Source organism: Pipistrellus kuhlii, unplaced genomic scaffold, assembly GCF_014108245.1.
Source record: "Pipistrellus kuhlii isolate mPipKuh1 unplaced genomic scaffold, mPipKuh1.p scaffold_m20_p_17, whole genome shotgun sequence".
Lineage (NCBI taxonomy): Eukaryota > Metazoa > Chordata > Mammalia > Chiroptera > Vespertilionidae > Pipistrellus > Pipistrellus kuhlii.
The window spans coordinates 5,506,145-5,532,616 of NW_023425482.1; the positions used below are offsets into that span (position 1 = coordinate 5,506,145).

At 55.3% G+C, this 26,472-nt stretch overlaps 1 protein-coding gene across 4 annotated transcripts in view; it reads left to right on the plus strand.

The window, feature by feature from the left end:
* Positions 1-19,487, plus strand: part of SLC7A5 (solute carrier family 7 member 5) — a 39,267-nt gene extending 19,780 nt beyond the window's left edge. For 2 of the 4 annotated variants that reach the window (XM_045582619.1, XM_036440444.2), the window contains 8 exons: positions 8,342-8,447; positions 9,125-9,169; positions 9,625-9,748; positions 10,569-10,672; positions 11,358-11,454; positions 12,767-12,916; positions 15,534-15,711; positions 16,886-19,487. In XM_045582619.1, coding sequence (XP_045438575.1) covers positions 8,342-8,447; positions 9,125-9,169; positions 9,625-9,748; positions 10,569-10,672; positions 11,358-11,454; positions 12,767-12,916; positions 15,534-15,711; positions 16,886-16,941 — 860 coding nt within the window. In that variant the 3' untranslated portion in view covers positions 16,942-19,487. Of the gene's footprint in view, positions 1-8,341; positions 8,448-9,124; positions 9,170-9,624; positions 9,749-10,568; positions 10,673-11,357; positions 11,455-12,640; positions 12,917-15,533; positions 15,712-16,885 lie in introns of those variants that run through there. The other 2 variants (XM_045582620.1, XM_036440445.2) reach the window with 2 other exon arrangements.
* Positions 19,488-26,472: the final 6,985 nt, after the last annotated feature.

Below are 26,472 nucleotides of genomic sequence, written 5' to 3' on the forward strand. Positions count from 1 at the left end.
GCCAAACCGGTTTTGGCCAGAGGGCACTTTTCAGCTCAGTATCTACCTGCCAGCCACCTCCCCCTGCTTTTGCCCTTTTCTTTTGTTTGTCAGCCTCTTGCCTGTGACACCCTACAAGGTCCACAGCCCCACGATCAGGCCATCCCCAAAGTGGAGCAGTTTTTCCAAGGCTGGAGGGTGAGAGTGGAGTGCGGAAGGCTCATCTCTCATGCCCAGGTCCCTTCTGGAGGACACACAATGGAACCCTTGTGGGTTTGCTCGGGCTGTGGCATCCGGTGGGAGAACAACTCGTGTCTCCTTGAGCAGTTACACAACAGATTGCATAGTTGGGCAGATAAAAGGTTCCACAAAAACGCTTTCTTTCCCTCCCACGTTGTGTCTGAGCAGGATGCCCTCCGCTAGGAAGTCGCGGGAGGAGATGTGTCCCCTTCACCAGGGCCTGGCCTCCAGCCTCCCCGAGCTCGCCCAGCCACTAGGACATCGTCCCCAAGGGCCTGGTGTGGTCAGCACCTGGAATGGAGGCACTTAGGTCCTGAGCTGATTGTCTCCTGTGTCCAGTACTGTCCCAGAGTTACTGGGGGGTGGGAGGTCGAGAAAGCACAGGAGATGCTGCTGGCTAGGAGCAGCCTTGCGGTAGGGAAGGCCCAGGCAGGCCTGTGAATGACAGCGTGCTGCTCCCAGGGCTAGAGACTGGTCTTTGAGTCATTTTACAGTTTGCACTTGGATCTTAGGTTATTGGGTCGGGGCTCAGAGAAGCAGTAGCCTGTCCAGTCCCACACAGCAGTGTCAGCGACCCCACATGGCTGTATTGGTGCGAACCGTGTGCGGGGATGTGAGCTCCCTCGGGAGAAGGCCCCCTCTGTCCCACCCAAGAGCGCGGTGTGGGGCTTCACTGGGAGATGGTGGGAAAGGCCCGTGCTGAGAGGCCAGGCTGGGAGGAGACGCGGGTCCTGGGAGGGTCCGGGGACAGGGCCCCCCCCCTCGGCAGATCCCTTTGTTTACTGGATCCTCAGTTTCCTAACCTGAAATGGCAACACTAGCAACAGCAGCCCCAGGACACCTGGGACCATCTCTCTCTCTTTTTTTTTTTAATATATATTTTATTGATTTTTTTACAGAGAGGAAAGGAGAAGGATAGATAGTTAGAAACATCGATGAGAGAGAATCCCCTACTGGGGTTGTGCCCGCAGCCAAGGTACATGCCCTTGACCGGAATCGAACCCAGGACCTTCTGGTCCACAGGCCGACGCTCTATCCACTGAGTCAAACTGGCTTTGACGGGCCATCTCTTACTGTTATGAAATGTTGCCAGGCACCTCAGGGCCAGTGAAGGGCTGTCCTCCCTTGCAGGGAGGGGATCAGCATAGCAAGTGCTCCCAGGTCCCCCCAGTGACAGAATCCATCTTGGGGATCAAGGTCACTCTGAGACTGTGGACACTGTAACAGCGGTAGGGTGAAGGGTTAGGGTTCTGTTCTCTGCACCATCCCTGTGCCCCAGGAGACAGGGATGGGGCCTCAAGAGACCCCTCCCCACCATGGGCCAGTCTGCCCCTCTGAAGTGCCCACAGCGGAGGTCATATGGTAGATATGGGAGCCCCCACCACCTCCAGCCACCGTGAGGGCACTTGTGGCAGTGAAGCCACGATGGAGGGAGGGTTGGTTGCTTTTCCTGTGGGTGTACTTTGATAATTTTTAATTGAGTCCTTCCGTGGGGCCTGCACGGCTCCGTGCTAATTTGGCATCCAGAATCATAACAGATTTGCAGTCACATGCTCTGTGTGCTGCCCTCTGGGATGAAATCAAAGGCCTGGAAGTTGGGCTCTTTCCCACTGCCGCCCTCAGCTCACTGCGCCCTCGGCGGTCAGCTGCATGGACAAAGCAGTTAGGGCCAGAGCTGCGGCAAGAATGGGGTGCAGCCACAAAGCCCACGATTCTCATGGGTTTGCAGAACCCTCAGAAAAGGGTTCTTTCCAATTGGGATTTGAGGCTTGAAGCTGATCCTGATGCCAAGGGGCTGGCTCCACCAAGAGTGTAAAAGACTACACCACGGACGGGCGGTGGCCATGGTAAATCAGCTGTCCTCCCCTCAGCCGCCCCAAACCCAGATTCACTGTTGCCAGATGTCAGGCAGAGCCAAAGTAGAGCAGGCACCGGACACAGTCACTCAGCCCAGGGTGGGGAGACAGATGGGAAAACGGGAGCCCCAGTTAGCTGGACAAGGGGTGTGCCCCCTCGAGGGTGCTGGTATCTGTGCTTTTTCTCTGGGTCTTCTCAGGGCACACAGAGCTGTCTAACCAGATGGGACTCGGGGCACCATGCCCCCCCTGGTGTGACCGGTCAGCCCACTCTACAGAGCATGATCCTGAGGCCAAGCACCTGCTGGCTTGGCCTATGATTGCGAAGCAGAATCCAAAGCCATGATTTCCACCACATCCCGACTGTGACCGTGAGGCCCAGAGTGGAAACCAGGAGGTCTGACCCGAATGGAGGGAGGCCTGGTTGGTCTCTGCAGAGCGCTTGGGGTTGCTGTAGCAAATGCCAAACTGGGGGGCCCAAACAACACATTTCCCTCTCAGTCTGGAGGCCAGACGTCTACGGTGAGGCCTGCTCCCTCTGAAACCTGTAGAGGAGGACCTTTCTTTGTCTCTTCCAGCTTCCGGAGGTGCCTTGGCTGGTGGTATCATGCTCACTTCTGCCTTCATCCTCACGTGGCCTCTTCCTGTGTCTCCTTTTTCGTGTCTTTTAATGACACTTTCATGGGATTTTGGGCCCACACTGACCCATGATCTCATCTTGAAATTCTTGCGTTAATTACATTTGCAAAGAGCCTTTTCTGGATCAGTAACATTCTAGGGGCTCTAGGTGGCCACGAATTCTGTTCAGCCCACTCCGTGATGTAAATGCCCATCACATGGGACCCAGGGAGTAAAAGTGGGACCGAAGACTGAAGGTTCTATTACTTCCTCCTCATAGTCAGGGTCCTGAATCTGGTCCTGGGAGGGGTGCCCATTGGCTGGCTGAGCCCTCACCCTCCTCAGGCTGTCACAGGAAGGGAAGCACTGGATGGGGGCCAGCCTGGTCGGCCCTGAGGCTCTGGACGTCCATCCCCAGATTGGGATGTGAACAGCCGTGTGTGGGTTTCTCAGGCCTGGGGCCCAAGCAGGGCCCTGCTGAGCATTTGACCAGGCCTTCCCCAGTGCCCAGCGGCCAGGGGAGGCCTCGGGATGCAGGGACTGTAGACAGCTGTTTGTCCTCTGCTTTGGGAACTGGGTAGTGAAGGAACGGCAGATCCTGGTCTTCTACCTACATGCACATGATTGTGGGTGCCCTCCCAGGCTTCTATTGAGGAAGCTTCTCTGAGCGTGGGAGATTTCCTCCCCGTTCCCGGGGCTATGATGCATGGCGGTGTCTGCGTGTCAGTAATGTGGGCTGGCTTTCTCTAAAATCGGTTCCCCGGGGCCTTTTGAAAGCTCCCACCCCAATTACTCTGGTTCCCAGCACAGTCTGTGACATTGCAACTTGCCAAAGGGCCCTGTGTCTGGCTGTTAGTTTTCTCATTCCTGGTGGCCCTCCTGGGAGATGCTGTTAATGGCTGCATTTTAGGAGGAGGAAGGCAGGCTGAGGTGCAGGGTCCTCCGGGGTGGGAAATGCAAGTTAGAGGCGGCTTTGAGGTTGCAGAAAAGCCCCCAGAAAATAGGTGGTGGCACAGGGGACTTTGTTGTGTGACAGGAGCCATCGACATCCTGGGATTCCCATACCCCTGTGCCCCTGGTCCCTGCGGGAGGTCCTACACTGCTCCTGTCCCTGCCTTCCCAGTTGACAGCAGGAGGAGGGGGCGTGAGGCTAGAGCTCAAGTGGGGGAACTGTGAGTCATTCATCTGTGTCTGCGTGTGCCTGGAGCTCTGTGTTGAAACAAAGATTACGCCCCAGTTTGGGGTCCATGAGAAAGACGACTGGGAACAGTTAGTGGATCTGCTCTGGCTTGGGGAGTGGTGGCTCATGGGCCAGGCATCTGCCCTGCGTCATCTTGAGTGGGGTGTCAGCGTGACAGTCCCCAATGTGTCCACACGTCACTGCATGTGCCCTGGTTGCTGGGGTGGGTGGACAGTTGAAAACCGCTGTATAGAGTCCAGAGTCTGCCCTCCCTCTGAGAAGGTGCCATTTCCGGTCTCTCCTCTTTGGGGACCACTGGACAGAGAACAGCTGCTAATGCACATCCTTAAGTGGAGGTATGACTGCCTCACTTGCTTCTTGCTCCCCTAGGAACAGGCAGGCAATCCTCAGGCCCGAAGGCGAGAGCAGGCAGAGCCGCTACTCCTGAGCCATCATCCCTGAGCTCCTGGCTGTGCCAGCCCCATGGGGGCCGGGCCCAGTGCTGAGTGGAGCCAGCAGACCTGGCGCCCTCTCCGTGGCGCCCAGTGAGAGGGGGCAGCATGCTCAGCCAGCAACTGGTCAGGTGCCTGGTAGAGCTGTAGGTCTCTGGTTTGGGCCAGAATCCAGCAGAGACAGGCTGAGCAAACCCAGGAGCTCTGCAGCAGTTCACTCTCAGATCATTCCCCCTCCGTCCCTGGTCCTCAGTGCGGTACACTGTGCCCGTGCGAGGTGATAGGGCAAAGGCCAGCTCGGGAACTTGTAGCAGGTTGATTGAGTTCCAAACTAGCTGAATCCTTGACTGAGCTTTGCCAGCCCTCCCCCCACCCACCCCACCCCACCCCATGCCGGGAGAGGAGGGGGAGGTCTGCTGGCCAAGCTCAAGGTTGTAGGGACTGGAAGTGCTGGACATCTGCTTTCCTCCAAGGGTTTCGGGAGTGAGGCTGTGGACAACTGAGGGAGGTCCTGGCAGGTTAACCCCAGCCATGCCTGTCCTAGGAATGGAAGCATCATAGGCTGGTTGAGAGGGGCCTGGCTGAGGCCTCAGGTACAGCCCAGTGAGATGTTCCATCTGCGTTGGTTGGAGCAGCTAGTAGTATTTATTTACCTAGGGTTTTAAAGGCTGCAAAATGGAGCTGTAAGTCCTGGGAAATACCATTGCACAGCAGGAAGCCTAGTCCCCAGCATGACTGGCTCAGGGAGATGTCTGCATTTACCTGTCAGAACTGAGCTGATAACCCCTTGATGAAAACATTGAAGCCACCCAGACTTTGTGGCTGAAAACATTCATTTCATACCTGAATCCCCAGGGTGTATTTCAAGCCTTGAATTTTATCTTTAGCAAGTGTGGAAGCCCCGCCCGGGCAGCTGTGGTACACACATTCGTGTATGTGCCCACGCACGCTTGCACTCGAGCACACACACACACGCACGCAGTGATTCTAATTCAGGATCATCTTTGAGGTGGGGGCCACCTTTCACAATTGCACCAAAACCTGTATTCAGCATATGGGAAGAGAAATATCTAATTTGAAAGGAGGTATAAAAGTCTATCCTAATAGGAAAATGGGGCAGATTACTGGGGAAATTTTAAATTCAAGGCAAGCTTGCATACTTCAGGGACTGTCCTCGTGATCCCAGACCAACTGCATGCCAGCAGGTTCCCACACCCCTGGGCAGGAGGCCTGACCCCTAGTTTCCCTGACTAGAGGACAGATGCTCATCCTCCCTCCCCACAGAGGTATGTGGGTAAGGCCCTGGGACAGGCAGGACTCTGCAGGTGCAAAGGAACGCACATTCCACAGGGAGAGCACCAGAGGGAGCACAAGGGAGCTCTCCTGAGGTGCTCTTGAAGGGTGCCCTGTCTTGAGCTGGCTCCAAGCACTGCATCACTCACCTGGTCTGCTGATCACCTGGGGCCAAACAGTCCTGGGACCAGGCCACCAAGATAAATCATGTGCAAGCAGTTCAAGGATGAGGTGCCAACTACCCTGGAGCGTGTTCTGGTCACAAGACCATGGCTTCATAGGCAGGGTGACAGGAGTTTGTGGATCCCAGGCTCATTAAAGTCCTGAGCATACCTGTAGGGCTGGGACAAATAAGCTCTGGGACAGAATTCAGTGTCCAGGATAAGATGGACCCTTAGACAGCACCCCCTTCCAGCATCCCCCCCACCCCCCACGCAGTGTCTTCCATGGGAAATCAGTGCTGCTTTGAAGTGCAGCTTTCAATTAGATAAATGACAGGTTGTAAGGAACCTCCCTTTCACAGGTCCCTTTGCAAACCTCACATGCTGTCACCCCGTCCTGTTTCAGGGCTGTCACCCTTATGGAAGGCATAGGCTCCCTTGGAAGCCTTGAGCCCCCACGGGCTCCCCTCACCCCTTTGCCCCACCAGGAACCTGCTGACCCACTGGGCAGTGGTGACGTTGACTCACGTAGCGCCCCTGGGGCCTTGGGCCAGTGGGACCCGGGCAGCCAGTGCTTCTCAGCAGGGTGGGGACACAGACACACAGACCCTCACATGTGAAGCCACGGGACTTGATGAGAAACAGTTCCCAAACTAGCCGTCTGCTCCTGACCAAGAGTTCAACTTGCTCCCTCCGCATCAGTGGTCAGGAGGCAACCTGGAGCCTCCAATTCCATTGGCGCCTTTGCTGTTGTTGGAAGGTGCATGCCTGTGACAGGGGAGACAGACACTAAAAACCCATGGGCCAGTGGACCCTCATCAGTGGAGTGGAGAGCCAGCCACCTGACTCCTGGCAAGAGTCTGCCGGCACTGGCTGATGGGCTTGGCCCCTCCTCACAGAGTGAGTCTTTCCAGGCCTAAGTGCTCCTGGACCATTTTACAGATGATATAACTGGGACTCAGAAAGGACCAGAAACTTTCCGAGTAGCCAGGGACCTTTCTGAGGCACCCACGTTTCACAGTGCCTACTGTACTGGGCTGAATGGTGATCCCCAAAACACATGTCCACTGGAACCTGTGAATGTGTCTTGATTTGGAAAACACTCAGCTGTACTCAAAGTAAAGATTGAGGTGAGACTATCCTAGATTAGGGTGAGCTCTAAACCCAACAAGTCTCCTCATAAGAGATGGGGGAGGATGCACAAGAGGCCGTGTGAGGAGAAAGGTGGAGTCTAAAGTGATGTAGCCACAAGCCAAGGATGCCTGGAGCCCCTGGGAGCTGGCAGAGGCAGGGAGGACCCCCCCGCCCCCCCCGAGCCTCCGAGGTAGCGTGGCCCTGGGACACACCTGGATTTTGGACTTCTGGTCTCCAGAACTGGAAGAGAAGCCTCTGTTTGAGCCCCAGGGTCTTTGGTCATCTGCCAGGGCAGCCCTGAGAAGCTCACATGAGCCATGGGGCAGATTACATGGGTTTGTGTGTCCATATGCCCCAAAACAGTGAGACTACAGTGCCATGGAATGGGGGTCCTGTCCATTACAGGTAGAAATGATCAGAGAAGTGGACTGAGCTGTCCAGACCCCACCTCCATATGGAGCCTCCGAATCCATTGGCGCCTTTGCGCAGTGCTTTGTTGATCTGGATTGAGGCCAGGGCTGAAATCTGCTCCCAGGCCCTCCCCCCCCCCCCCCCCCACACACACACCTGTCTAGAAGGTGCTCACATTTCACTGTCCGGGGAAGCGAGTAGCCTGGCATCTTGGCACCATTGGTCCACACTGTCCTCTTGTTCAGCTCAGTCCCTGCCATGTTCCAGGCTTTAAGTCTTTTTCGGGTCTTTTGTGTTCAGGCCGCCATGAGGAGGTGGCATTCAAGAGCTCCATCGCACACACGAGAAGCCTGGTTTGTGTTTAGCAGCTCTTGTTCTCTGGGCACTAAGGGCTGGAGTGAAGCTCAAACCCAAGTCCCCTTGACCTGCAGCTCACATCACTGGGTCTGCAGGGACCATGCTCCGAGGTGAACAGGACTGGTCCCTCCTCCTGACGTGTCCCTGCATCTGCCTGGGCTGCCGTCCCACTCGGATGGACTGGGGCCCCTTGAAGGCTACATTCCTCCATGTCACGGCAAGATCCTGCTCACCTTGCTGGGGCTCCCGGCCCCAGGGAGAGTCAGGAATGTGTGCGTCGGCTCAGCAGGTGCATTTCATTTGTAACCGTGGAAAGCTTTCACCCCAGCATTTTTTTTTAAATATATTTTATTGATTTTTTAAAGAGAGGAAGGGAGAGATATAGAGAGCTAGAAACATCGATGAGAGAGAAACATCGACCAGCTGCCTCTTGCACATTCCCTACTTAGGATGTGCCCGCAACTCAGGTACATGCCCTTGACCGGAATCAAACCCGGGACCTTTCAGTCCGCAGACCGACGCTCAAACTGGTTTTGGCTCACCCCAGCATTTTTGTTTGTGACTGTCATTTGCTCCAGGAACATTCTGGAACTTGCGGCATGACCCCTGTGCAGCACTCTCTAACACAGCATACCTTTCTGTCTGTTTGACCTTTGCCAGGTAACGTGTCCAATCTGGATCCTAAGTTCTCATTTGAAGGCACCAAACTGAACGTGGGGAACATCGTGCTGGCGTTGTACAGTGGCCTCTTTGCCTACGGGGGATGGTACGTTCCAGAATGGCTGGGTCCCTGGGCCTTGGGGGCACAGGAGCCAGCCCTGAGGTGTCCAGAAATCTGACTCTCGACCACTCCCGGGGGCAGTTTTAGAGAGTGGTAGGAGAGCCTCTCAGAGCTGCTTGAACCCGACGCATCTGGAAAAAGCCCGGAGGATAGCACAGCAGCCTGCACTTTTCTCCCGTGTCTGGCTCCTGGGAGGGTGATCCTGTAGATAAGCCTTTGCTGAGGAGAGAAGCATTTGAGCTCAAAAGGCTGGGCCTGGTGGTTCTCGGCCTCCTCCTCGCCAGGAGCACAGTGCCTGCCTACAGCTCCCCTCCGTGCGCTCCCCCCTTCACTATCCTCCCCCCCCCACACACACACACACACACTTTCCTTCCTGCTGGGTCCCTAATGGGCCCCTCTCCAGCCAGATTATACTGGGCCACAAGAATGGCTGCCATCCGTGTGGTGGGCAGGCAGGTGGTGAAGGTGCTGGGAGGCGGGTCAGAGAGAGGGCAGGGCCAATTGAGGGACAGGCCTGCAGAGGTTAGGATTTTCCTAAGGGAGCAGGATTGGGCTCTTAACCAGCTGCTCACTAGGGTGGTGGGGCTCCCCCGGGAATCTGTTCTTTTCCTTCTAGGACTCTGGGAGGAATGTATAGTAAAACTCTGCTCTCTAACTTCTAGGAATTACTTGAATCTTGTCACAGAGGAGATGATCAACCCCTACAGGTACCTGTGTGAACAGAGACTTTTTTGTTTTGTTTTCATTAAGAGAAGGAAGAAGTCGGTTCAGCCTAAGAATTCACCCGTGGGCTCAGCCCGATCTCAGATGGAAGCAGTGCAGGGCCTTCCGGGAGGGGCCCTGGGTTAGGATCAAGCTGGGCTGAGGTGGCACTGTGTGACCTTGAACAAGATTTCCCCTTAGAATAAGCAGGAGTGCCCATTTGACGGATGGGGAGCTGAGACCGGGGTCGAGTCTCACTAATCCAGGTTCACATAGCTGCCCAACCCAGGAGCCAGCTTCCAGCTGGTGACCAGTGCCAGGGACTGGTGCTGGCAACAGTCTCTCTGTCACACCTCCCCCACTCAGCGAGGCTCAGGACCAGACCTGGGTGTTAGAGAGCCGTGGGGGCTGGTTCCGCCAGGAGCTGCACGTTGATGATGTGCCCTTTTGTTCCTTCCAGAAACCTGCCCCTGGCCATCATCATCTCCCTCCCCATCGTCACCCTGGTGTACGTGCTGACGAACCTGGCCTACTTCACCACGCTGTCCACCGAGCAGATGCTGTCGTCAGAGGCCGTGGCCGTGGTAAGATGCCACCTGCCAGTGTTTGCACAGGTTGCCGGGAGACCATGACCCAGACCTGTCGCCTGTGATGTGGAGCAGACCAGGCCCCTGGGCTGCAAACCACTCTCCTGTGTGGAGGGGTTGAGCTGCGCTCTGCCAAGACAGGAAGCGGGGTGGGGGGTGATGTGAAAGGTCCAGTCCTTGTAAGTGAGGCCTGAACCCAAGCACGGGGATGAAAGGCTGGGTGGCCTTCTCCCACCCGCCGCCTATAGGCATCCTGAGCCATCTCTGCTGGGCGTTCTGGACATGGGCTCAGAGCAGGGAGAGCGGCATCCCCAGGCCTCATGCTTGTCAGCCTCCCGCACACAGTGGGGCCCTAAGTAGTATGAGCCGGCTTCTGAATGTCCTGCGGGACCCTGCAGGCTCACTTCCCATGGTGTTCTCACATGCAGTGTCAGCAGGTGAGGGTCCGCACCCACCCATTCCACCTTCTGGATACATCCTCACTGAGCCTTGCTCTGGGTCGGGTGATGGGGACCCAGCCAGAGACAAAGCCGTGTTCCCCCGCAGAGCAGACATGGACAGGGAGAAGGCCGGGCACCTTGGCAACCTGGTGTAATGCCAGGGCGAGAGGCGCCAGTGTGTGGGGATGAGGAATAGGCACCAGTGTTGTTCTAAAGAGGACTCTGTCCCTGGGACAGCCTTCACATCCAGACCCCAGGGATCACTGTGCAGGATCCTCGTGAGGAGTGTGCGGGACGCGTGCAGACAGTGGGCCGGGCTGGGCTGGGCTGTGTGCTGGGCATTGGGCCGGGCTCACTCGTGTGCGGCATCTGTCTAGGACTTCGGGAACTACCACCTGGGCGTCATGTCCTGGATCATCCCCGTCTTCGTGGGCCTGTCCTGCTTCGGCTCTGTCAACGGCTCCCTCTTCACGTCCTCCAGGTGAGCTCCCAGGACCACGCTCCCACACTCGGCTCTGTGGGAGCCGGGGCAGGACCGGAAGGGAGGCTGAGCTGGGAGCCAGTGTTGCATGCTGCTATTTATTTATTTGTTTATTTATTTATTTATTTATTTATTTATTTATTTATTTATTTAAAGAGAGAGAGAAAGAGGAACATAGGTATATTTTATTTATTTTATTTATTTATTTATTTTAATATATTTTATTGATTTTATACAGAGAAGGAGAGAGATAGTTTAGAAACATCGATGAGAGAGAGTCATCGATCAGCTGCCTCTTGCACACCCCCTACTGAGGATGTGCCCACAACCAAGGTACATGCCCTTGACCGGAATCGAACCCGGGACCTTTCAGTCCCCAAGCTGACGCTCTATCTATTGAGCCAAACTGGTTTCGGCTGCATGCTGCTTTTTAACATGAGCTTTAAAGGTTGTGTCTGTTTGTTATATTGAGTAATAGAAAAATATGTATGTAATACAGAAGTAAAGGAACCAGGGACTCTCCCCTGCCCAGAAGTGACACAACTGCTGTGTCCTTGTAGACTGGGTTCATTGCCCAGGGGGAGGGGACTGCAGGTGAGCAAGCCTCTGAGTGGGTCAGGGAGACCAAGAGGCCCCTGCCGGGGTGCTCGACGATGAGGCAGACCACCTGCTTTTCTGTCCACAGGCTGTTCTTTGTGGGGTCCAGGGAGGGCCACCTGCCCTCCGTACTCTCCATGATCCACCCGCAGCTCCTGACGCCCATGCCCTCCCTCCTGTTCACGGTAAGCTGGCAGCACCATCCGCTGCCCTCTTCCCCGGGAGGATTGCTAGTGGGTTAAAGTGCAAGATTGGGGTGTTCTTTGGGGCAGGGGTGAGGCTGCAGGTCCATCTGCCTGACACCCTCCCACCTTGGCCTGGTGTGACCGGACGGCAGACCCAGGCAGAGACTGAGATGCAGATAAGTTAGCAGAGTGTTGTTTCCTTGTGTTGTGCCTTTGGCTGCCTGCTCTACTGAACAAACAACAAAGGACACTGGTTTAAGTTTTTAATTTCAAAAATAATACACAGTAGTTTAAAAAAAAAAAAAAACTTCACACGGTCCAGCATCTGTGGAGCAGAAGCTGTTCTCCCAGGGAGCCACGGTTCACAGGCGGCTTTGCATGCTCCGTGCCTCTGGGCCTCTGAGGCACGTTAACAGACGTGCGATTTTTAGTGAGATCACATCCTGTATGCTTCCCTTCAGCTTGCCTAACATCTTATTCGTTCTCTATTGCTCTGCAACAAATCACCAAAACTTAGTGCTGAAACGGAAAGCATTCACTGTCGCTTAGTTTCCGTGAGTCAGGAACTCCGGGGCAGCTTAGCTGGGTGGCCCTGGTTCAGGGTCCTTTGTGAGGTGGTAACAAGATGGTGTTCGGGCTGCGTCCCATCTGAAGGCTCAGCCAGGGCTGGAGGAGGGGCTTCCAGGATGCCCCCACCACCACCACCACCACGTGGCTGTGAGCATGAGGCCTGGGTTCCTCAGGATGTGGGCTTGTCCACAGGGCTGCATGAGTGTCCCCACGACAAGGCAGTTGGCTGCCCCAGGAAGAGGGAGCCAAGAAGAAGAGCTGGGAGAAAGCGCCCCTGTTTCTATGACCTAGCCTCGGGGGCCACACTTGTCATTTCTGTCTCATTCTGTTTGTTAGGAGTGAGTGAGTCAGTATGTGTAGCCCAAGGAGAGAGGGCTAAGCTTCGCCTCGCGGTAGTCCCAGGACACGTTTGAAACCATGCAGAGCCTAGGCTCAGTTTTGAAACTCCTGTGGGTGCCCAGTGGTCTGGGGGTCTGGGGGGTCTCTGTGATGGATACTTAGTTGGTTCCCAGTCATTGCTTCTACAAGTAACACTGCAGTGAGTATAGGGTTTAGGCCTTTGTTCCCTTCTCCCTCTCATTGGGGCCTCTGAGAACTCATGTGTTGCTCAAACTAGGTCTTCCTTTAAAGCAAGAGTGCACGAGTGCTGTCAGCCCGTGCAGACAGGTATATCGCATCACCGGTGGCCTCCATCCTCCGGCCGTCCTGTTCCTGGCTCACGCTGCCCCCTCTCTGCTTGCAGTGCCTCATGACCCTGCTATACGCCTTCTCCAACGACATCTTCTCCGTCATCAACTTCTTCAGCTTCTTCAATTGGCTGTGTGTGGCCCTGGCCATCATCGGGATGCTGTGGCTCCGATACAAGAAGCCTGAGCTGGAGCGGCCCATCAAGGTGAGGGCCTAGCCGCTGTGGGCGGCCCAGGTCTGGTGCACACTCGAGAGCTGGAGAAACGGGGTCCAGGTGTCCCTGGCAGCCTGTGTGAGGAGCCAGCTCTGCGCAGCCTCTTGGTTCTGCCCCTCCCGGCCTGTGCCTGGGCAAACCACCATACCTCTTGGAGTTGCTGTTTTCCCTCTGACCCAGGGGTCAGGATGACTCCTGTAGAGCAGTGTTTTCCAAACTTCTTTCATGATGAGAACACCTGGTGGAGTTTTTAAAATACAGATTCCTGAATCCCAAGGAACATATAGGTAAAATTGTATACTTAACTTAGTGCTCTGTCTTAGTTAAGTATACAATTTTACCTATATGTTCCCAAAAATTCTAGTTTAGCACTTCTTAGTTGGGATTCAGGAATCTGTATTTTAACAACTCCACCAGGTGATTCTCATCATGAGAGAAGTTTGGAAACACTGCTGTAGAGGATCCTGGTGTGTGAGTCAGCCAAGGTAAACGTGGGACTGCGTACTCCAAACTCAACAAGTGTGGAGGGTAATTAACTCTGCTGATGCCTGTTTCTTGGGAACCTTTTGAGTACCTCTCAAGAGGGTGATCCAGGTTCTAAGGTTCATCAAAGTACAAAATAGAAACCCTCCCAATCCCTGTCCTCTTAGAGCTTATATTCTAATGAGGAAGAAGCAATAAATAAGAAACCTAGTAAGTGCCCAGTGAGCAGGTGATGAGCACTATGGGGCGGACAGGTGGGCAGGGTGAGGGCCTAACTGTCCGGGGGGCAACTGTCCAGGATGGCTGGGTGATCCTGAGAAGAGGGCATGTGGACAGAGATGTAGGGGCCGTATGTGTTCAAGGGGTGCTACCAAGGGTGTGAGGGGGAGACCATTTGGGGTAGGTGGGAGGTGACATCTGAGCCCGTAGGTAGGGGTGTCGAACTCAATCAGAGAAGGGGCCAAAATCTAAAATCCAGCCTAAATCGCGGGCCGAATGGTTTACTGAACAGTCATAAACTGTCATTGTGATGGAAACGCAGCGGAGTGCAGTGATGACAGCGCGGTGCGGGCCACATTGCAAGGCCTGGCAGGACGGATTTGGCCCGCGGGCCTTGTGTTTGACACATGTGCCGTAGGGTGTAGACATGGCCAAGACCAGCTCTGCCTCATTGAATGGAGGAGTTTTAGCATTAGACTGCCTGAGGGGCCAGCTGGCCTGGCCTAAGGTGAATGCACCTCTCCTCGGGGACAGCTGCCCAAGGGTGACCTTGTTTCTCAAAAACGGGGGCCAGAGAAGCCAGGCTCCGGCTGGAGAAGCCCAGTGAGCACGTGGCTGTGAGCATGTCAGGGAAGGAGAGGGAGGAACTCGTGGTGGCCACTGGGTGCCCAGTTCCTAGTGGCATTTGGCCTAGAGACACCTGTCCATGGGCCACATCCTTGTCTGCCCCACCCAGCAGTCCCACAGAGGCCAGCAGGGCCTGCTTCCACTCCTTGAAGAGGTTCATGGGTAACAGAGCAACCTTAGTGCCCTGAGCACCTTGCTCTCTACTGTAGTGGGCTCCATCCCCATGCTATCCTCGGCACATGGTGGGTTCTACCTCCATGTTATCCTGGGCACATGGTGGGTTATATCTTCATGTTACCTGTGCGTGTGGTGGGCTCCAACCCCATACTATCCTGGGCACATGACGGGTTCTCCCATGTCCCCTGTGCCTGTGGTGGGCTCTGTCCCCATGTTATCCTGGGCACATGGTGGGTTAAATCTCCATGTCCCCTGTGCCTGTGGTGGGCTCTGTCCCCGTGTTATCCTGGGCACACAGTGGGGCTTTGTCTCACTGTTAGCCTGGGCTGGGGCATGCAGTGTGGGCTAACCAGGTGGGACTCTCGCTTGCCCTTCATCGGCAGCGTGTGGGCCGATGGCCAAGTCTGTGTGTAGACAAGCCCACCCAGACGCAGAAGCAGGACATGGTCCTTGGAGCCAGTGGGCTGGGGCGGGGTCGCCTCTGTGGCTGGTCTGCCCGTGGCTGTGCCGACCGCAGCCAGCCTCCGCACAAAGGCTCTCTGAGGAGGCAGATGCCCCTCACTTATTCAGAATCCTCCCAGAAGTGCCCCCACGTTGGGTGACATTAGCGGGCGGTTGCTGGGCCAGGGTTTCTGCCCTGTGATGTGGGAACCAGCAAGGCCCACATCCCCTGACCTTGGGAAGCCTCGAGGGTTGTTTGCGATTACTGTCGGCTCCATCTGTGCTTTGGGTAATTACCGCCTGGCGCCTTGTGCTGAGGAAACGGAGAACAGGGGAGGCTTCAGGTCTCCGGAGTCTCCAGCCGGCAGGTCAGACTGGTAAATGCTGAAGAGGGAGACAGGCCCTGGGAGGTAGGAGCCGTTCTTGGACCAGGTGGGAGGAATGGGCTCTGACAGGAGGCACAGAGTGTGCTCCGGGGGGTCCCATGGGAGAATCTAAGTGAGCCTGATGGGGAAGATGACTCCATCGAGGTCAGGAGGGCGGTGGGGACGCAGCACTTTCAGCGGAGTGGACAGGACTGTGATGACAGGACTGTGATGACAGGACGTGGGAGGTGTGAGAAGGGAGCAACAGATGCCCATCGCTCTGCCTCTGTCCCCAGGTGAACCTGGCACTCCCCGTGTTCTTCATCCTGGCCTGCCTGTTCCTGATCGCCGTCTCCTTCTGGAAGACCCCCATAGAGTGTGGCATCGGCTTTGCCATAATCCTCAGCGGCCTGCCTGTCTACTTCCTCGGGGTCTGGTGGCAAAACAAGCCCAAGTGGCTCCTCCAGGGCATCTGTGAGTATCTCCTCAGTGCAGCCCGACAGCTGGGGCCGCTCTCCTCCCTGCAGGTTCGCCAGCACCCCGCCCCGCCCTACAGGCTGTCTGCTGTCTCCTAATCCCTTAGCCAGGCGTTCAGGCACTTGGCGTGTCAAGCGGTGACGTCTGGCCCACGTCTTTCAGGGATAAGACGCTCAGCTTGGCATGGCACCAGCTAATCTCAGAACAAGGGATTCCAGAAAACCAGGCCGCTTTTGCCAAGTAACGAAATCCCAGTGCTGTCGCCAGCCTAAACACAAGGCTGACCCAGAAAGGCAGAGGCGGAGAAAGCAGGATCGCTGCACCATGGTCACAGGGCCCACTAACCAGCGTGCTGAGGAGCCCGTACTGAGGCTGCTGTTAATATGGCGGCTCCTGGCACACTCACTGGTGTTTACAAGCCTGCACCCCAATCACCATGTCCCGGTGGCTCTCCAGATTCTGATCGCTACCTGCCCTGTGACTTTATAGGAAACCGCCCAATCTGAGCATGTGAAACACCGCCAGTCATTTCAGCAGGCCTTAGCCGCCAGCCCAGGCTAGACTCCCTACTAATCATCTTGCAGAACACACACCAGGCCCTAACATGGGCTCTGTGTCCTGAAATCACACCCCACAGAGTATTCATCTGGGCCCCTGGCACACACCCGCCTCTCCACTCCCTCTGTGGACTGCAGGCACGTGGCTGTCATTTGGCAGTAACGGGCATCCTTGATTCTGCTTCTGGGTGTCTGCCAGGCGGTGGCCCAGGTATGGACACTCCGGAAGGGCCCTCGGCATTGGGACTTATTTTCCCAGTGTCGCTGCCATGAGCCCAGGGTTCTGAAGCAGGGCGGTGGGCGGGGCTAGTGCTCAACCTGTTGCCAAGTCCCTTGGCCACACCTGCAAAGTCACTGGAAGAAGCAGGCGTTCCTCTGCGGCCAATCGGGAGTGACGGCTGGTGCCCACCAGGAGGGAGCCCCTTGAGCCTGATGTACATATTTTCAGATCGGGGCATTTTACATAAAGTTCTGGGTTTCTGGCTTCTCTTGCAACTTTGGGGGTCCGGTGTCATGAGGCCGGGTGACCTGCAGCTCCCGGCACTCACTGGTGCCCCTGGCCCCAGGCACATGCTAGCACGACCCCCGAGTAACTGCTCTCCTCTCTCCTGCAGTTTCCACGACAGTCCTTTGCCAGAAGCTCTTGCAAGTGGTCCCCCAGGAGTCCTAGAGAGAGGAGCCAGGAAGCTGCTGATGGAAAATACAGAAAGATCATTTTAAAACAACTCACCCACCTAAAAAGCGACCCGTTCCATCATCCAGGCAGCTCAGCTGAGCGCCCTGCACCGTCCCTCCACCAGGTCAGGTGCCAGGGCCACTGTGAAAACTGGTACGAATTTAGTCCCAGAAGACGAACTTCTATCGATACCTCCTCAAGAGTGTGATGCACGAATGTTGAACGGAGAAGAAGCTGAGGCTTCTGACTGACCCCGGACTTTTTGCCATATTGGGCCCTTGTCCTTTCCCACCTTTGTTTATTTGTAGGGTTTTTTTCCTCCTTCTTATTTTATATTATTTTTTTTTAACTTAAATTTTGGGGTCAAGTTGATAACACCAAGATGATTATTTTTTAAAGAAATGGGGGAGGGCAGGTAGGGAGACTCTTGTTCCTTATCACTGCCAGCAGTGTGATGTGCCTCAGGGACCAGGTCCTGTCGCTGGGTGTGACCCCAGCACCAACCAGCTTCAGGCGGGAGGAGTGATTCTGAGAGCCTAACACTCCAGCTGCCAATAAGCTACTGAGACTCTGCCTCAGATTTGCACTGACAGATGTGTGCTTGGCTTCCTTAGGTTTTTTTATTTTATTTTATTTTGGTTTTTTGTTAGTAAATGTAGTGACATTGGGGAAACTAACCTTGGGCTTATGTCTCTGCCTTAAAGACCTGAGTTTGATCCCTCCCTCCCTGAATCCTAAAAAGAAGAGAAAGTCTTGGTGAGACAGCCATCTTTGGAGAGCAAAGGACTTGAGAGGAGTCTGATACCAGCCCAGCTCCACACAAAGAGCCAGTTCCTGTGCCTGGTGTTTGGGTGGAGCTCCGGGGAGAGGTCATGAGCACCTGGATGACCTCAGAGGTCCCGCCAGCAGAGCAGGGCCAGTTTCTGGGCTATTCCCTCGTCACTGAGGATGCTGTGGGCTCCTGCCTTTGTGCGTCCTGTCCTACATGGCAGCCTGAGCAAAGGCACAAAGGCAGGAGGACCGGGCACCTCCGAGGAAAGGGCCTCCCGCCCTGTGCTGCACCCAGTGTGGGAGCCAGCTTTAGTTCTCTCAGACAAAGCCCCAGGCTTGAGGCCTGGAAAGAGATGTGACAGGAAGGCAGATGCCAAGACCCCTGCTGGGCTTCTCATTCAGGTCCCCAAGGCAGCCCCTCCCAGGGTCCGCAGAGTTGGCCTCCATGGCTGGATGGCAGTCCCAAGGGGCTGTCTGGGACTTGCTTCCATCTCCTGGCCGGGGTGCCATCATCCCCTCCTGCCACCGACATGGCCTGTTCCAGACTCGATTCCAGTCAGCAGGGACACCAAGCCTTCCTCAGTGCCCCAACTCTGCACCTGCTCTTGAGGCTGCCCTCCTCTCCAGAGAGGCTGCTAGAAGGCCTGTCCTTGTGACTCCAGTGGTTCCCCGAGGGAGGCAGCTGAGGCTGGCTCTCCTGGGCTGTCACCCTGCCTGGGAAGCACCATCAGCTAAGGTCAAGTCCTCTAGACCCCATTGTAGGTGCTGGGGTTCTGCCTTGGTCTCTGACCCCTCACCTTCTCCCAGAGGGAGGTTGAACTGAGCCCTCAGGCATCAGGCCTCATTGCTCAGCTTCGAATGGCCCATCCAGCCTGCTGCCACCCACCTGGGCTCCAGGGGGCACTTGGGGTGCTGTGAGGGTAGATGTGGCCTTGCAGGATATGGGAAACCAAGATGGTGCTGTCCAGACCAGGTGGCCTCCCTACAGTGATCTGCTTCAGCAGCCTGCAAACGGGTGGGAACCCCCAGTGTGTCATGGGCAATTGAGGCAAGTCACCCCTGCAGGGGTAGACTGGGGCTGCAGGGTTCCCTTTCCACATGGAGGTGAGGGCTAGAGGGGGCAATGAGAGGTCAAAGGCAGTTCTAAAGTGTGGCTCTCCCCAGCGTCTGGGCTGGGACCTCTGCTGAGGGTGGCTTGGGGCCTCTTCTGTGATTCCTGGCCTGTGTCGCCCAGGGACGCATCTGGGGAGGCGGGGACGTCAGGGCTGCATCCAGAGGTGCTGCAGGCACCCCGGGTCCTGCCGCGTTGGCATCTGGGGAGGCAGAGACTCCGCTCTTTCTGACCACTCTACTGACACGTGTCCCGAGCGTTCACATTTGTGAGAGTTGATTTTTTTTTTTTTTAACCAAACCCTGGCGTAACCAGCTTCATTTGTGCAGGTGTTCTGCTGTTCGTCCTAAGGTCTCGTTAACGTAAGGCTGCTATCGGCGCCATGTTTATTTATTTGCAGTCCAGTTCAGCCTGGCTTCTCCGGCATGTTGTCGCTGTCTCTGTATCCCTGTGGGTGTCCCCGCCATGGCAGTGCTGTCATTGGCCTGGCGGCGGCGGAAGACCTCCTCCTTGTAATGACGTGCGCGGCTTCAGTGTCTTTCTCTTCCCGTGTTAATGGCTAACTTGTAACACTTGGCTGGTTGGGGTAGGGAGTTCTGTTTTTCCTATGGGGTGGGACATTTGTTTGTTTTTAAAGAAAAAATGATCAGAATTATAATTACTGCTGGTGGCCTTCGTGTTCTTTCCTTCAGCTCCGAATATTGGGAGTAGGAATGTGCCCGGGGGTGACTCCCCAGGAGAGGGTTGATCTATCTCACACACTGACACACCCTCCTGGAGGCCGAACAAGGTGGCCAGAGCCCCTGATAGCATGCTCCCTGGTGACAACTGAGAGGGAGGCGCACAGGGATTATGTGATCTACCTCTTAGAAGGGACATGGAAGTCGAGGCCAAGCCCCGAGGTGGGAAGAGCTTGGCCACTGGCACACAGGTGACTGGTTGCTGCCAAGACCAGTCCCAGGAGGCCAGGGAGGAGACATGCCAGCTTGGGCTGGAGGAAGGGGCAAGCACATTTCCTCATTTCCAGGACTTCCTTGAATATCTGGTTTCAAGCTGCACTAGGCTGAGTGCCACACCAGCTCTCCCATGGACAGCTCTCACTTCATTCAAACAAACTCCATTCCGAATGTTGGTGTTTGACCAGGACCTGAGGACAGGCGGGACCTGGGTGTGGGAAGGGTGTCGAGGTAGCACAGCGAGGATGAGTGGACTGACCGCAGAAATTGTCACATGAACTCAGGCCAGGGGCTCCAGCACATGAAGGCTGGACCTGGAGGTCTTGGGTACCCACAGAGGGGGCTTCTACTCCCAGGCATTGGAGCCACCAGATGAGCTTGGGCGGAAAGTACCACCTAGAGCAGGGGTGGAAAACGTCCGGCCCACGGGCCATTACAGCCTGTGAAATCATCTGGTCTGACCCTGCTAAGGCATTGGGGGTGAGTTACTTAAATGTTTGACCAAAGGTAGCAGGCTGACTTAAGTTGGTAATTTTGTATGGCCCCAAAGTGATATATCCAAATGGGCCCTGGCTTTTGCTCAGTGATTAGAGCATCAACCCACAAACTGAAGGTCTCGGGTTCCATTCTGGTCAAGGGCACATGCTTCTCAGTTCTGGTCAGGGGGCGTGTGGGAGGCAACCAATGGATGTATCTCACATCGAGGTTTGTCTGCTCCTCCCACTCTAAAAATCAAGGGGAAAATGTCCTCAGGTGAGGACTGACCATGTCTGTGTGTGTTTTATCTCCAAATGGTCCTCCTTGGCAGAAAAAAAGGCTCCCACCCCTGACCTAGAGCCACCCAGGAGGTGCAGAGAGGCCTTGAGGGCCAAGTACCAGTGCTGCCACCGCTTGTGAGAATGCCATGGTGCACAGGTCCCACCCTGCATGCTGAACCCCAAAGCCAGGCAGGCCCCCAAGTGAGCTCATGAAGGGATTCTTCCCCTCCTTGCAGAGAAGTGGAGCTAACAGGTGGGAGATGGGATTACATGTGGGGAGGGGACTACCTGTGCAGGCCTGACCTAAGCTTGCCTGTGTTGGTTGCACCCACGCCCTGTGGGTCACGTGCCCACAATAGTTCACACTCCTGCCCAGGCTACCTAAGCATCCATGTTCTGCTGGAACTCCAGGAAGCCTGGCTGAACAAAAACTTCAGGGCAGCTCTGTATGATGCTCAGGCCACAATGCACTGAGAAGTGTATTGAAATCCTACTTCCGTTGGCATGGAAGTATTTGGAAAACATAATGAAAGGTGTGAAAGAGTCGAAACCCTTTTGGCTCAGTGGACAGAGCGTTGGCCTGCGGACTGAAAGGTCCCGAGTTCGATTCTGGTCAAGGGCATGTAGCTTGGTTGCGGGCACATCCTCAGTGGGTGGGGGTGCAAGAGGCAACTGATCAATGATTCTCTCTCATCGATGTTTCTAACTCTCTATCCCTCTCTTCCTCTCTGTAAGAAATCAATAAAATATATTTTTTAAAAAGAAAGAAAGGTGTGAAAGATTACGAACCTCATCGCGACCATTCTACAGACCTGGCTGGACCCAGCAGCCGGCCCTTCCCCCAGCTCAAGCCGAGCTCTCCCTCCACTGCTGCTGCTGAAAAGGGTCTGGACACTTGAAAGGACAGTTCTCAGACCAACCTGAACAAACCACCCGACACGTGTGGTCAGAGCAGAGCGGTCCCAGCTCTTCCTTTGAGGGAGGGTAGAGAGAGAAGTTGGGTCAGCGAAAGCTTGAGATGGGAGAGGAAGGGATTAGGGAAGGGGGGGCAAAATGTCCACAGGGCACATTCAAACAGCAGCCTGCAATACTCGGCCACTGTGAGTGGAGAGGGATGTGTGTTCGGAGGCGAAAGGGGAAGAAAGAGGCAAGCCTGGAATGCTGGCTGCAACGGGACAAGACTTCTTGTGGTCCCCAAATTCTTAGAAAGTTCTGCCGGGCTCACCAAGTTTGCCACGTATGCGTGTGGAACTGGTGAAGGGGCATTGGTAGGGTCAATCCATCAACAATGAGGCAGGGACATCTGACATTTGCAAAACCACTCTTGCCCTCAGCATTAGCCAGAAGCACCATGAGAATGGGATTGGCCAGGCCATGGGAATAGGAGTAATGACTCAACCAGGAGGGAGCTCGGGAACCTGGGATGTCCCGGGTCTCGGGGAGGAATCCATGCTTCCACCTAGAGAGCTCCCCTGGCCATGCCCCTCCCTCCGCGTGGGCCCTTCCAGCATCCTAAACATAAGACACTCTCCAGTCTCTGAGTTCACGTCCTTGTCGCTCTCTGCACAACCTCCGGGGATGGACAGTGCGAGCCCAGGTCATCATCGGTCCCCAGTGGAAGCCGCAGGTCCTCACCCCAAGAGCTGCTGTTCGCACGCAGGGGGCTGCCCGAGGCCCGTGGCGTCTCAGCCCGAGCACCTTCAGTCTCCTGCCAGGAACCTTAGTCCCCCTGAGCACGCCCACACCAGACAGGCTGTGTGCTTCCCCGCTCCCCTGGGTCCACTTGCAGCAAGACTCAGTTCCCTCTCTCAGAGCCAAGGGCTGACATAATCCTTCCTGCAAGTAGGAACGCAGCTGTGTGATTAAAGTTAAATGCCTAAATCACATAAAAACCCCAGGTGAACAGTCCATCCGCCGAACGGGTATCAACTAGTTTCATTGGGTCAGAGGGGGCACAGAAAGTTCCAGAAGTTTTTGCTCCCTCACTGATCTCTATGGAGGCTGCCGTGGAATGACACGTGACACACACCCCACCCCCCCCATTAAGGGCTCTTACCCCTCCAAGTGGGGCTCTAGGACCCAAAGTCAGAGCATGGGTCCTATCTGCTCACCTCATGGTCCCAACCCTCCCCAGCTCTGACAGGCGGAGGTGGCGCCATGCTCGATGGAACCCTGAACCTCTCAGAGGCCTCTATGCCTTTGAAGCTCCTGCCCGCCTGGAGGTTGATAAAGGCACGTGGGAGACGCAGGCTGGACCGGTCTACCTGCCCAGGTTGCAGCGGGCAGCTCTTCACCTTGGGTGTTTGCACAACCCACAAACCTGATTTCTCTAGTTCACATGTGTCAAACACAAGGCCCGCGGGCCAAATCCGTCCCGCCAGGCCTTGCAATGTGGCCCGCACCGCGCTGTCATCACTGCACTCCGCTGCGTTTCCATCACAATGACAGTTTATGACTGTTCAGTAAACCATTCGGCCCGCGATTTAGGCTGGATTTTAGATTTTGGCCCCTTCTCTGATTGAGTTCGACACCCCTACTCTAGTTAGTGAGCGTTTTTCCTAATGTGTCCAAAGGGCCCTACTCTGGCCCTAACAGGTTTGGCTCAGTGGATAGAGCGTTGGCCTGCGGACTGAAGGGGCCCAGGTTTGATTACGGTCAAGAGCATGTACCTTGATTTCAGGCACATCCCCAGTGGGGAGTGTGCAGGAGGCAGCTGATAGATGTTTCTCTCTCATCAATGTTTCTAAATCTCTATCCCTCTCCTTTCCTCTCTGTAAAAAATCAATAAAGCATATTTTAAAAAAGGGGAAGAGCCACTCTGTCCTTCTGGGTGTCCCTGAACATGACAGCTGTCCCACCCACTCCTCTAGTTGCAGTAACATTTCTCCTGGGACAGCCCTGCCTCCCTCTCAAAGAGCCACGGAGAGGAGGCCTGGAGTTGCCACTTGTTCCCTTGAAGCTGCTCCTGTTTTATTTTTGGTCTTGGCTTAGTCCCTTGAGTTAGGCTGCGAATTCCACAGGGAGGGAATGGTCAAATATAAACCAAATCTGGACGGAGCAGGAGAAATTTATTGGAAAGGATTATTGCAGAGGGGATGGCCACCGATGGGAGAAGCATGCTCTGACATGAGATATGCAAGATGTGCAGCTCTCAGGCTAGCCAAGGTCTCTCTTCTGTGGGCAACGAACGGGGCGGGGGGGGGGGGGTGTGTGTGTAGAGGTTTCTCCCAGGCCAGCCTGTTCCCAGAGGGGCTCTCTGCTGGCTCAGACTGAGGGGGCCAAGGTCACGGGTATGGGGAGGAAAGAAGCCACACCAGATCAGTGTGGTGAGCTCATCACTGCGGAGGCACAGAGGGAAGGTGAGTGTCCTGCAGTGGTAGAAGGAGGGGCTTCTCTGCAGTGAACTTGACCCAGAACATGAGGGAAGGGCTCTCTGCCTGCAGTGATGTCCAGGATGGCAGGGTGCGGTGAAGTCCAACACCATCTAATGAGTGCGGGTTGTTTGTCCCTGGGCACGCTGCCCCCACCCCAGCCACCTGCAATCTCTCCACTGACGAACAGCTTTCATCGGGCCCGTAGATGCGGAGAGGCTGGCCTCTGTCCCTGAGGACCTCCTGCTGAGCCCAGACCCTGTAGTTAGAGGAGCTGAGTAGGGATCCTGAGCACCTGGGGCCGGGAAAACATGTTTACCTTGTAACCTTCTGTTCCCTCTGAATTTAAATCAGATGGGTGATTCACGTGTTCGGAAAAAACATGCTTTTGTAAAATTGGCTTTAGATTATCAGCAGGCTCTCTGGGATGCTGGCGCTGGCCTGAAATTGGATCTAGGCAGGTGGAAAGTCATGGCGCTGTGCACGTGAGACTTACGCACTCTTCTACGTGGGTGTTTGAAAGCATGCACTGGATGTTTGGCTGCCTGGCCTTTGTCCTGCTCTTGCTGTGTTTTCCCCAGGTGCCCCGCAGATGCCCATCTGAAGATGGGTGTCGCCCGTCCCTTCCTTTCCATCCTTGGGTGTCTGACTTTGGCCTGGAGCCATAGTGAGAACCAGTAGTCCCAGGTGTGGGGGAGGTGGGAGAGGGACCAGAAACTCTCAGGTGTGGTCGGTCAGACTCCCAGGCTGGTGGGGAGTGTGGGCCAGCCTGGGGGCATTCACAAACCCTGGGAGTTATCTGCTCTCTCAGGTTGGAACCTCAAGTCCAAGCTGCAAGAGGCTTTTGGGCCCGGATGCCTCTGAGAAACCGGGGAACCCATACGTGTGAATTCACCAAAGTCCAGCCTCACTGATTCTGTGCCTCTGCTCCCATCTATAGTAGAGGAGAACTCCCTGGGAGGGAGTGCCAGAGCTGTCTCGGGACATTACCGAGGTCACCCCAAAGGAGAGAGTTCTGAAGCTCCCTCTGGAATGGACTTCGGGGCTCCACACCTCATTGGGCCCCACCTCGTTGCCCTGGGCTCCCGCTGAGGGACCGGCCCTCACTGGACTGCTCCTGGAGGCAGATTCCACAGGATTGCCAGAGGACACGGTGTGTCTCCGGACAAGGGTGAGTTAGAATCTCAAACTGGGATCACATGGCTGCACCAGGTCCTCAGGGCCAAATGTTTGATGTACAGATGGAGAAAAGGAGGCCCAGAGAGAGGGACAGAAAGGCCCTCAGTCCAGGCAAGACTGAGCAACGGATGAGATTTAAAAAAAAAAAAAAAAAAAAGTGCAAAGCCTGAACTCCTGTTCAAATTTTGCCTTCTTTATTGAAGAGAATGACCTCATTGTTTTCATTAAGTATTTTACAAAAGATCATCATAGGGAACCCCCAAAGTTCACAGGATAAGCACTGCATGGAGGTTTTTGCTCCCCCTCTCCCTCCCCCGCCTCCCGTTCTCAGCTCTCTTCACCGGGTCCCTGGGTCCTGTGGCCTGTTCAGAGGGTGCAGAGCACCCGGGGCACAATAATGAAATGCCTGTATGAGCGTAAGCACTGGGCTTGGGCAAGTACATTCTAGGGGGCAGAAAGAACTAGAAATGCCATGCCCTCTGGAAGGCAGAAGGCCCCGGACAGGAGCCTCTGTAGCTGCTCTATGCAGCCCCCCCCCCCCCCCCCCCCCGTGCTGTTTCTGGCCAGAGAAGCAACCAGAAGGGATTCATGGTTGGGCCATGTGTGAGTTCACAAAAGGAGGCAATGACCGCCTGGGCCAGTGGCTCCCTAGAAATACCTGTCAGGCTGGCCAGGTTTTCTTTGGAGAGTGGGAGTTGTGCAGTTTGTTCCATTGGCAGACCCAGAGAATTGCAGCTCGCATGTAGATTGTAGAAAAGTAAGGTTTCACAACTCCTTGTTCCCAAAAGACAGAAAGACTGGCCGCGATGGAAAGGCACATTCATGCTGGTAGGTGAGTCACTGGATCTCTGCAAGGTCACCCACAGAGGCCAATGAATGAATTGCTGTTCGTCTACCATTTCTAGGCTGGACTTGAAAAAACATGAACAAGGTGCCAGGAGCAAATGTTTGAAGGACATAATGCAATGGCTGTTGCCTTTGAGGCAAAGGTCCACCTCCTTAAATGTTCCCGGGACCTGGCATGTTTGCTTGCAGCTGCTTTACCAGCCCTCCCCTGGGACACACCCGCAGGGCCTTTGCACATGCTGCTTCCTCATTGGCCACTCGTCCCCCACTCCCTCCGAGCGTCCCCGTCCTCCCCCCTCCCCTCCCCCCCATGGCTGCTCTGGGCTGCAGAGCCCCTCTCTCTCTGAACACAGGACTCCTCCGCCCTCTTGAGGTTTATAGAATGCTATGAGTCACCTATTGGCTTTTCAGTGTGAAATCTCAGCCCACCACCCTCCAGCCATGAGAATGTGAGCAAGTTGCTCCCTGTCTAAGCCTCAGTTCTCCCACCTGTGAAGTGAGTCTGGCAAGAGGACCCATCCATCTCCCAGGTG